Source organism: Orycteropus afer, unplaced genomic scaffold (assembly GCF_000298275.1).
Source record: "Orycteropus afer afer isolate SDZICR_OR568_19922 unplaced genomic scaffold, OryAfe1.0 scaffold00231, whole genome shotgun sequence".
NCBI lineage: Eukaryota > Metazoa > Chordata > Mammalia > Tubulidentata > Orycteropodidae > Orycteropus > Orycteropus afer.
The window spans coordinates 5,192,890-5,204,592 of NW_006921818.1; the positions used below are offsets into that span (position 1 = coordinate 5,192,890).

General features: G+C 38.9%; 1 protein-coding gene across 1 annotated transcript in view; it reads left to right on the plus strand.

Annotated features, from left to right (window-relative positions):
• Positions 1 to 11,363, plus strand: part of USP39 (ubiquitin specific peptidase 39) — a 71,035-nt gene extending 59,672 nt beyond the window's left edge. The window contains exons 11-13 of the mRNA XM_007948896.2: positions 8,432 to 8,567; positions 10,329 to 10,415; positions 11,316 to 11,363. Coding sequence (XP_007947087.1) covers positions 8,432 to 8,567; positions 10,329 to 10,415; positions 11,316 to 11,363 — 271 coding nt within the window. The remainder of the gene's footprint in view (positions 1 to 8,431; positions 8,568 to 10,328; positions 10,416 to 11,315) is intronic.
• The last annotated feature ends 340 nt before the right edge of the window (positions 11,364 to 11,703 follow it).

The following is an 11,703-nucleotide window of genomic DNA, read 5'->3' on the forward strand; positions in this document are numbered from 1 at the left end:
CGTTCTGCTGTGCATGGGGTCGCTATGAGTCGGAAACGACTCGACGGCACTTAACAACAACAACAACAACAGGTATGATGTTATTATTTCTGGATATCATGATCATGAAGAATCTTGAGAACAGTAGGGGGGCGCAGAGAGGTGGGGAGGGTGGAGGGTGGGCAGGAGAGAAAACATTTGCAATGAGGGTTATAGGAGAATTTCTTTTTCTTTTCCCCCACACTTTTCTTCGTGTTCTACACTAGCGTCTTGTTTATGTGACAAGTAGAATGAAGTGGGACTTGGAAACCAATTGTTTGCAACATTGAAGGAGAACACAAAGGAACTTTCTTTAAAGTCTGTACACGAGGGTTCACTGTGAAATGGTTCAGAACTGGACTTAAGCGCCACAGTCACCTTCTGAGGAAAGAGGACTGTGTATTGATAGCAGTTTCTGCTCTGCTACAGGAACTGCCTTACACCAACAGTTTCTTTTATATTGAGCACGTGGTATGTTTATTTTGCTCCCAGTTGCATTTGGAATTTTGGTAACTGTGACTTTAGTAGTTTGTCCTTCAGAAAGTTTGCTGTGGAGAAGTTAAGAAAAAGGTTACTTCTTAACTAATCAGCCTTGTAGAGAATCAAAGTGTGTGACTAATTCGGGGTCCCTGCACTTAAAGAATCACTTTCAGAGTAATACGATAACCCCCACTTGAACTGGAACCTTTATGTACTTAATTCTTCTGTGTTTTATTCATAAAGACTCTCTTTTTATCAGAGATTTACCAAACTTGTAGTGAGTAAATGCCCTCAGCTCATTTGGAGGTAGAGTTTTTGGTGCACAGGTTAAAACCTATAAACATAAAAGTTTCACTTCCAGCTAATGAGTTCTTCTTTAAATTGGACTGTTGTTCTGTTTGGGAAATGGGTATGATTTGCTCCTTAGCCCATTTTCTAAAGCACAGTGATTAAACATGTTATAATCATTCCCTTTGCCACTTGAACAGTTTTGGTTCAGTCATGAAAACTTGAATGTAAGTATCTTTGAAGATTTTTTCCAGGACTTGTTCAGACAAGTCCTAACACCTGTTTTTAAAAGCTCAGGAGACAGTATCATGGGAAGTCAGTTTTTAGCAGCTGACAGGCAGTTTAGCTGTGTAGAGCTCATGTGGATATTTTAGGACTCATACCTAAATTATCTTTATCAGTGAATGTGTATTGTAATCTGACTGTCTTTATATATGGGATACCGGCAGTCTGTAGAAATCAATAGTTATCACCAACACATAGAAAGCTTCATAATGAAATTGAAACAAAGTTTTATGTTTGCTTGTTACTACATGGTTTACATTGATAACTTTTTATATCTTTGAACAGGTAATATAGTCACATAGTCTAAAATTCAAAGGCACACACACACACACACACATATACAAAGTCTCTCTTCCTCCCTCCCTCTGGAAGGTATCACTGTTAGTACTTTCTTATGAATTCTTACAGATACATTATTTTGTTTCATGTCGTGAGTGGTAGCACTTCAGACAGTTCTACAGAGATTAGAAATATATCTTTTATTCTACTTTGTAAGGTATTTGTAGGCTCAAAAAGGATGTGTTTTTCCTAAAATTAATATAGTTAACATAGTCTCTCTCTTTTTTTTTTTTAATTGTGATTTGGGTGAAGATTTACAGAGCAAATTCACTTTCCATACAGCAGTTCACATATACTTTGTCTCATGTCATTGACCACAGTTTACCACAAAGCAACAGCTCCCCTCCCACTTCCTCCCCATAGTTACCTCTTCCCAGTGTCCATCCCTCCATACACTCCTGCCCCCTGAGCTGTCTCCCTGTGCATAAGGAACCCTTTTTTCTCCCATGATTGTTCGCTCCAAGGAGTGTATCTACTTGAGGTAAATGTTCAACTCGTATGCCTGTATTTTAGTTAACATAGTCTCTTAATACTTATGTTAACTGTCAGTCTGTACTTCTGTTTGAAAATTACTAATTTTTTTTTTTAAATTGGATTTTGGTGAAATCTCCATAGCAAATTAGATTCCCATTTAACAATTTCTATACATACTGTTGAGTGACCTTGGTTACATTTTCCACAGTGTGTTAGCATTCTCATTATTTCTATTCTGGTGGTTCTGCTTCCCTGTCTACATCCTTACCTCCTTATCTTTGCTTTAGGGTAAATATTGACCATTTGATCTCCTATAGGTGATTATTTAAAGGAGCACAGTACTCATGTGTGATTTTGCTTATTTTATGAGCCACTATTTGGCTGAGTGTAGCTGTGGTGGCGTAGTGCCTAAGGCATGTGACTGCTAACTAGAAGGCTGGTGGGTCAAACCCACCAGCCACTCCTCGGAAGAAAGGTTGGGCAGTCTCCTTCCATAGTGATACTGCCTCAGAAACCCAAGGAGGGGTCGCTGTGAGTCGGATCCGACTCCATGGCAGTGAATTTTTTTTTTTGCTGAGAGGTGATCTTAGAGTATGTTGAATTCCATGTTTAAAGAGTATCTCAGAGTGATAGACTAAGGGGATCCTCTAGTCTCTACTGATCCTCTAAGTCTGGCTTCTTTTCTTTCTCCCAGGAATTTGAGGTTTGTTTTAAATTTTTCTCCCATTCTGTCTAGGACCACCTGCTGTGTGCCTGGTTGGAACCGTTGTTAGTGGTAGCTGGGTACCAACTAGTTTTTCTGATTGCAGGTTAGATAAGGCCATGGTTCATGTGGTCCGTTAGTCCTGTGGACTAGTTTCTTCTTTGAGTCTTTGGTTTTCTTCTTTCTCTTTTGCTCCAGATAAGTACAGACCAATATTTGTACCTTAGATGGCCACTCAAGCTTGTAAGACTCCAGATGCTTTTCAGTAAACTAAGATGTAGAACAATATCTTTATGCCAATTGATTGAGATGTTCCCTGAGACTATGGTCAAATCTGCAAAGCGTTATGTCTAGGAACTATCTGCAGTTATGCCCCCTACGTACTTTATTATATATATGAATATATGTGTAGCACACATAAACATGTATATACATATGCCTACAGATTCATCTATACATGCACACCCATATACTTGTATGTGCCTATCTATTCACATATATACAAACATACTTACCTATATAACCACTCATGTGTTTTTTGATGGTTATTACTGTTGTTCCAAACTTAAGTGTTACAGCATCTACTAAAATTGCCCCTTATTCTTGTGTACTTCTTATCATTGTCATTTACCTTAGTCAAGTTGTGCAGACTTTATCCATATTGAATATTGCCTTTCCCATCACCAAATTTAACAAATGTCTGTTATCTGGAAAGTGAGTCTCCTTCCTTCCCCCTTCCATTCCTGGTAATGATCAAAGAACATTACTTTCTGTATATGTAACTATTCTTGTCTTTTTATAAAAGTGAGACCATGCAATATTTGTCCCTTTGTGATTGACTTATTTCCTTCAACACAATGACCCCCAGATTCATCCGTGTTATGTTTTGGGAACTCATGATTATTCTTTATAGCTGTGTAGTATTTCGTTGTATGTATGTATCACGATTTGTTTATCCTTTTGTCTGTTGATGGGCACTTAAGGTTTTCTCTTTTTGCTGTTGTGGATAATGCGGCAATGAACGTAAGTGTCTACATGTCTAGTCGTGTCATTACTACTTGATCTTTAGGGTATGTACCTAGGAGTGGGATTGCTGTATCATAAAGTATTTCTGTTTCTTGCTTTTTGAGGAGGTGCCATACCATTTTCCATAGTGGTTGTACCATTTTACAATCCTGTCAGCAGTGTATAAATGTTCTAATCTCCCCACAACTTCACCAGCATTTGTTGTTTACTGTTTTTTTGATCAGTGCCATTCTGGTAGGAGTAAGATTATATTTCATTGTAGTTTTGATTTGCATCTCTCTAAAAACTAATGATTGTGAGCATCTTTTCTTGTGATTGTTAGCTGCCTAAATGCCCTCTTTGGTGAGGTGTTTGTTCATGTTCTTTGTCTATTTTTTATTGGATTGTTTGTCTTTTTGTTGTTGAATTGAAGTTTTCTATATATTTTAAAGTTTAGATCCTTTTTAGATATATCATTCCCAAAGATGTTTTCCTGTTCTGTAGGTTCTCCTCTTATTGCTTTGATATATAGTCTTTTGATGAATATAATTATTTTAGTTTTTTGAAGCCCCAGTTATTTAATTTGTCTTCTGTTGTTCATGTGTTTGATAGTCTCTTTCTGCAAAAAATTACATCTCATGGTTTTGTCCCTGTATTATCTTCCAGGAACTTTATAGTTTTAACTTTAATTAACATTTAGATCTTTGATCTGTTTTGAGTTCGTTTTTGTGTATGGTGTGAGGTATGGATCCTGTTTCATCTTCTGCAAATGGATATCCATTTATGCCAGCAACATTTGTTAAAAAATACTGTTTCTTCCCCATTGAATGGACTTTGACCCTTTGTTGGAAATCAGCTGTCCACTGACAGATGAATTTGCTTCTGGATTCTCATTTTATTTCGTAGGTCTGTGTGTTTGTCACGGTAGCAGTACCAGGCTGTTTGAATTTCTCAATTGTCTTTGTACAGTCTTCACAGTAAGCATTGTTTATAGCATCTTATTTGCAGTAATCAGTATATATTTATACTTCAACTGGTAGATAGAATTTAACCCATAAAATACAAAAGGAGATTTTACTCTAGTATATCAAGAATGCATTTCTACATTTAAAAGTGAATGTTTAGATTTCCAGTAAGATGGAGGAATAGGCAGACAAGCGACACAGACCCTTGTCAACAAAAAAAAGAAAAACCAATTGACAGAGATACAGAAGATAATCCTGGAGCCCTGAGCTTTGAAAGGAACTATACAGAAGTGGATTAGGCACCAACTAGAGGAAAAACCTGAACAAAAACAGTGAGTACAGAGATGGAGCTGTGGACTGTCAGCTACTCTGATGGGACCAACAGCCTGCATATTTCCAAGTGGTGTTGGGACCTGATAATTGACCGAAAAATCAGCCCTAGTCACCAAGGGCTGCAGGGACAACTGCGCTGGTGGCCTATGACTAGGAAGGGAAACAGCAAGGAGGGAGACAACCTGAGCTGTTGACTTTCTGCTGTCTGGAGGGCATGGCCATTTTGATTGTTTACACATGGCAGCCATTTTGAATATTTAAAGTGACCGAGGGCGCAGCCATTTTGAATGTTTACAAGTGGCAGGTGGTGGCCATTTTGGATATTTAAAGTGACTGAGGGCACAGCCATTTTGAATCTTTACAAGTGGCAACCATTATGGATTTTAAAGTGATAGCATTCTCATTCAGATTCCAGGGACCTAAGAATAGGCTCTGTTTGTCAAGGTCAGTAAGGACATACAAGAGGCTGACAACAGGAAAGGAGACAGGTGGTGTGTGTATAAGTGCTATCAACTAGCGAATAGAGGAGCACAGTACCCTGCTTGTGTAGATAACATACAAAGAAGACTAAAATTGTGAGCAAGTCACTCCAACATACAGTCACCAATTAAATATAAACACAAAAATGTCACAATGCCTCAGAGACAACAGAGCATCATAGTCCACACAAAGAAGCAGGATAAAGCAGGAGAAACAAGGGACCAGGATATAGACCCAAAACACATCCCTGAGGAAGGTACAGCATTGGAATTCCCTGATAAGGAATTCAAAAGAATTATATTTAGATATCTTCAAAGGATTGAGAGACAGGTCAAGGAAAACACAGACAAAACCCTAGAACAATTTTGAAAGACAGTACAAGAACAAAATGTCAAAATAAATGAAAAATTAGAAATGATACAAAATCTACACACAGAAATCCAGAAGATTAATACTAAATTTTCAGAAATAGATAAGACATTGAATGGCCAAAGGAGCAGAATTGAATCAATGGGAGACAGAATTAGGGAGATTGAAAGCAAATACTTTAACACTTCTTTAGAAAGGGATAAGTCAGAAAAAAGATCAAAACAAAATGAAGAAAGCCTAAGGTTCGTGTGGGATACCATCAAAAGGAATAACATGCGTGTAATCAGAATTCCAGAACAGGAAGAGACAAATAAAACCATAGAGAAAATTGTTGAAGATTTGTTGGAAGAGAATTTTCCTGGTATGATAAAAGATGAGAATATATCCATTCATTCAGAAGCCCAGTGAACTCCAAACAGGATAGACCCCAAAAGAAAATCACCCAGACATATCATCATCAAACTTACCAAGACCAAACACAAAGAAAGAATCATGAGAGCAGCATGGGGAAAATGAAAAGTTACCTACAAGGGGCAACCAATAAGACTAAGTTCAGATTTCTCAACAGAAACCATGCAGGGGAGAAGACAATGGAACGGTATATATAAAACCCTGAAAGAGAAAGATTTCCAACCAAGAATTATGTACCGAGCAAAATTGTCCCTCAAATATGATGTTGAAATTAGGGCATTTCCAGATAAGCAGAAATTAAGGGAATTTGTTAAAACCAGACCAATCTTACAAGAGATGCTAAAGGAAGCCCTTTGGACAGAGAAACAACAGCCAACAACACACATGATGATATAACCCAGAAACCAACCCAGCTATGGAATTATCCAAAGTGATAAGCCTGCAAGATTGTAAACAGGGAACCAGAGACATCAATTGACAAATGAAGATAACTTGAAACTGAAAAGAGGGAAAAAACTGTGTTGTTACAGAACTTCTAGATGGTAGGGAAGTCAAGACAACTACAAGATAGAACGGACTGTTCTAAACTTGGGAAGAAAATTATAAATCACAGGGTAACCTCAAAGAAAAATGATAAACCTTCACATCAAAAAAGAGGACCAGCATAAATATTCAGCAAATACTAAAATAATATCAATGAAGGAAGTGATAACATGACTCATAAACAAAATGAGTTCAGCATAGAAGATTATATGGAACAAAGAAATTAACACCATGAAAAAGCATGTAACAAAAATGACAGCAACAAATTCATATTTGTCAATAATTACATATCTGGCAAGATATGGCAGTCTCTAAGATTTATAGCAGAAGAGTGGATGACCAAACTATGGTACATACACATAACAGAATGCTATGCAGCACTGAAGAATAATGTAGAGTCTGTAAAACACCACATAATATGGATGAACTTGGAGACATTATGATGAGTGACATAAGTCAATCACAGAAGGAGAATATAGTATTAGTTCATTGTTGTGAAGGGGTCAAGGCAAGGTTTATATATGTAGGAAACTTGCTTTGTTGGTTACCAGGGGTGAGAGGGGAGGGGAGGGGATGCTGCCAAAAAAAAAAAAAAAAAAAAATGCATTGACCCATGTCACTTTAGTTTTGTGTATTTCACTGTACATAAATTATATTTCAATAAAATGCATTAATAAAATAAAAAAGTGACTGTTCAGATGTGAAAAAATCCATGTCTAGGTCTTTATAGGAAGGTACCTAGTCAGTGGTTTCTTTTGGCAACTAGAACCGAGAAATTTGGAAGTGATGGGGTAGCTATAGTGGGTCACATACACAGGAAGGAGAAGAGAAAGCCAGGCTACAGAAGGAGGGATTGTGAGGCTGGTGTGTGAAGAAGGGCAGAAAAGAGTGCAAGTAGCTCTTTTGGATCTTGTTCCTTCTCCAGCTGCATTTCCTTGTGTGAGAATTTTGAATAAATTCCCCTTAGTGCTTAGGCTAACTTGGGTGGATTTTTGTTACTTGTAATCAGCCATTCTGTCACTTAAGAGGAAAATAACCAAATAAAGAAGTGGGGTCCCAGGAAAAAAAAAGAAAAAAAGTCTGAATGACCAGCCTGATTTGTCATATTGAAAATTGTTACAGTGATTACCTACAGTGGCAACCCACATAATCATGTGGCCACATCTTTCATAATCTGAGACCAAAGACCAGGTATTGACTGAATACTGCAGCTGAACTCCCAACTAGACAATGAATGAGACAGATTACATCTATTGTCTCACTCCATACTATTCTTATTCTCATATTAATGGAAGAGGTTTAGGTTACATAACATGCTCTGACTCACAGCTCTGAGGTGGCAGAGCCTGCACTCCCATTCAGGTTGGAATGACTCCAGTCCCTCCACTTTTGACTGTTAGACATGACTTTATTTTTTAATTTTTTTTAATAGAAATACTTTATTAAGATTTGAACAGAACAAAGACAGTCATCCTGGATGAGGGAAACCATCAACAAGAGAAAGCTGAATGAAGTCCCTAGACATGGTTTTAAAATGTCTTTCTCATAGATCTCTCTTTCTAGCACAAAGCCTCATTGTTATGACAAATTATGTGAATTCCCACAAACCTGGGCTTCCATGGTTCTGCAAGCCCTTCTAGGGGTGAAGTCTTAAAATGAGGTCAGTGTGTGAGGGACAGTTTCCCTAATCTTCCAGCCTTTGCCTAATATCCTAGCTTTTTTTTTTTATCTTCACCAGAAATGTGGACCTGAGAGAATACTTGTCTGAAGAAGTACAAGCAGTACACAAGAATACCACCTATGACCTCATTGCGAACATTGTTCATGATGGCAAGCCCTCAGAGGGCTCCTACCGGATTCATGTGCTCCATCACGTGAGTGCCTGTGACTGCCTCATGGCAGAGGGTGGCAAAAGCAAGTTTCAGTCTTCTGGCCCTTCTGAGGGCAGTTCCCTTCAGTTTGCCCTTTCATGGCTTTGACTTTGGGATTCTGCACATAATAGAGTTGTCCATGATCTGAAACAGTTCTTAGTATTGAGTGGCTATTGGACTCATCTGGGAACTTTTAAAAATCCTTATACCTGGGTACCGCCCCAGATCAATTTCATTAAAACAGTGGTTATCCACCAGGGTAGAGGCTAGGGATGCTGCTAAATAGCTAACAATGCACAAGAAAGGCTCCTACAACAAAGTGTTACCTGGCCTAAAATGTCAGTCAGGGCTGAGGTTAAGAAACCCTGTGTGAGAGTATCTGGAGGTGGAACCAAGGCGTTGGGATATTATAAAGATCCCTGGGAAATTCTGATGTGCAGCCCAGGTTGAGGACCACTGTTCTCAAGTAGAGCCTTGCCACTCAGAGTTGGATCCATGGACCAGCAGCATTGACATCATCTGAGAGTTTGTTAGAAATGCAGAATCACAAGTGTCACCCAAACCTACTCAACGAGAGTCTGGAATTTAACAAAATACTCTGACCTGTATGAAATTAAAGTCTGTGAAGCACTGGTCTAGAGGTTCCTTTTCAGCTCAAAAATGTTGTGAATTAGTCTCAAGCTGAAAAGCGATGAAACATGTTCTTGAGATAGGTTTGGTAGCATACAGATTATTAGCACAGATTGTTGTAATTTGATTTTCAGAATAGAAGAGAAAAGCAGGGAAGTGTAGAACTTTATGTTGCTACTTATAAAGTGTTTTACTGTGTGCTAGATAGTACACCAAGTGCTTAATGTAACACGTGATTGCATTTATATCCTTAAAATACACCTCCAAAGCTAGATTATCAATGTCATCTTTTAACAGACAAAACATAGGCCCAGAAAGTTTGAATAACTTACCTGAAGTCAGTAAAGCTGGAATTTGAACCCAAGTCCCTGGCTTTAAAGCCCATGTTCATTACCAGTCCTTGGGCCGTGGAGAGTTGCTTTGTTGTCCTGAGCTTTCCTTAAGTTATTTATATTCTGAAATATTGGCATATCTGAAGTGTCTGGAATATCTATATTGACATTTCTGAGAATTTTGATGGGTGAGATAGGTGGGCTTCCAGAAGTACCTCTACCATAATCCAGAAGTCTCTTTTTCCCCTTGCTCATGGAAGCGTGAAGTAAGATAGTTTTTGCTGTATTTGTGGCAGTGGTTTGTAGGCCAAAGGAAACAGGTCAGGATGATGGAAATGCCCACAGGGGAAATGTCCTTTTTCTTGTGTGTCATTTGCTTTTGTTCTCTGGAGTGGGGGCAGGGGTTGTCCACTTGTAGGTTTTCCCTCCAGTTGACACTGTGCACGTCCTAAGTGAATGTGTCTAGCCTGTCATTTCTGAGCATGAAGGAGTCATCTTAGGTGAGAAGTAGGGGACTTTCTCCTTTTCCTCTTTATTGTCCCCTTAAATTCTTCTGAAAAGGCATACAAGTGTTTGAAACTCCATTGTACTTCAAGGAATCCTCAAGGGGAATTGAGATCAACACACCAAAAACTCTAAATGGAATGATGCCAGCAGAGGTCCTGCACCTTTTATTTATGACTCTTTGCTGGGTAATGGGCTGATGGCTTTTCTTCTGATTTTCACTTTTGGCTGCTATCCCTTCCTTCTGCACCCTTGGTTTTAAGGAATAGACTAACCTAGCCCTTCATACTTTTTGCAGGGGACGGGCAAATGGTATGAATTGCAAGACCTCCAGGTGACTGACATCCTTCCGCAGATGATCACTCTGTCAGAGGCTTATATTCAGGTGAGTTTGGCTACAGACTTGGTGGAGGGGTTAGTACTGAATAGGCCTCATCAGAGGTGGGATGAGGAGCCAGTGAAAGGAATGATACAGGAGAAGATAGGAAGTGGGGTTGAGGCTGGAGTGATTGGGAGGAAATGAGGTGCTCTTCCTTAGTTAGAGATAGGGCTGCTGGTTGAGGATACACTGGGGAGTTTTTGGAGCTAGATTATATGGCCCCAAAAATTAAGCTGAGATTTTCATAATAGAAGAGAAAAGCAGGGACGTGTGGAAGATTTATGAGTGAGCAAGAGGGTTGTCTTTATGGCCAGATTATTTTTGCAGAGATATGTGATATGGTTTCAAAGAAGAGTCTGGAATCATCAGAGTGACCAGCCAGGAGTTGCCTCTGTTCCCCAGGCAAAATTAGCACTCTCTTCTTTGACTCTGTAGTACTTTCTACATGCCTTTATTGGAGTACTGACCATATTATCTTGACCGTCTTCTCCATTAGATTTAGAGCTCATGGAGGACACTTGCTTTATTCTTTTTTAATTGCCCTGTTTCCCGGGAGAAGAAGCAAGATTGAGACTAAGAAAGAACTATAGCTCTGTAAGAGAGACAGACACCTCTCTTTCTAGAGATAACTCCTTTCTCTCCTCAGTGCTTTGTCTAAGGTTATAGGCTTGCCCGTGAGTTGTTTTAGAGAGTTTAGAATAGGAAGTAAGAAAGGGTGAGGAGGTGTGGAAAATGAAAATTGAATGAAGGGAATTTTCTGAAAGGTCTGTTTCATGGGATGTGACAGATATGTAAGTAGGGTAAAGGATTGTCCATTGCCTGGCACAGAGGATACTTGATAAGTATTTGTTGATTGAATGTCTCCTAGACCAGCTCCTAAATAACTATTGTATTCATTTCTTACAGATTTGGAAGAGGCGAGATAATGATGAAACCAACCAGCAGGGGGCTTGAAGAATGAGTCTGGGAGTTTGCTCTACAGGCGCTTTTGGCTGAAGACTGTAAATAAGATTACAGTTGCAGCAGATTCTCTGGGGCAGCCTGATTTTGTGGGATCTAACTCACATCAGAGGGGCCACCTTCCCTTTCAGGGATGGCTTTGTGACACCACACAGCTGGTTTTTGATCAATTTCTCCTTCCTGTCTATCTTCCTTCAAGCTTTAGCAGGCCAGAACTCTTTTACAAATATATGTAATTTATTTCTGAGTCGCTGAGTATCTGAAGGTTAACTGTAATAAGCATCAAACCTGACAAGTGTAGGAATAAGAGCTTGAAACCAGTAACATCTTTCTT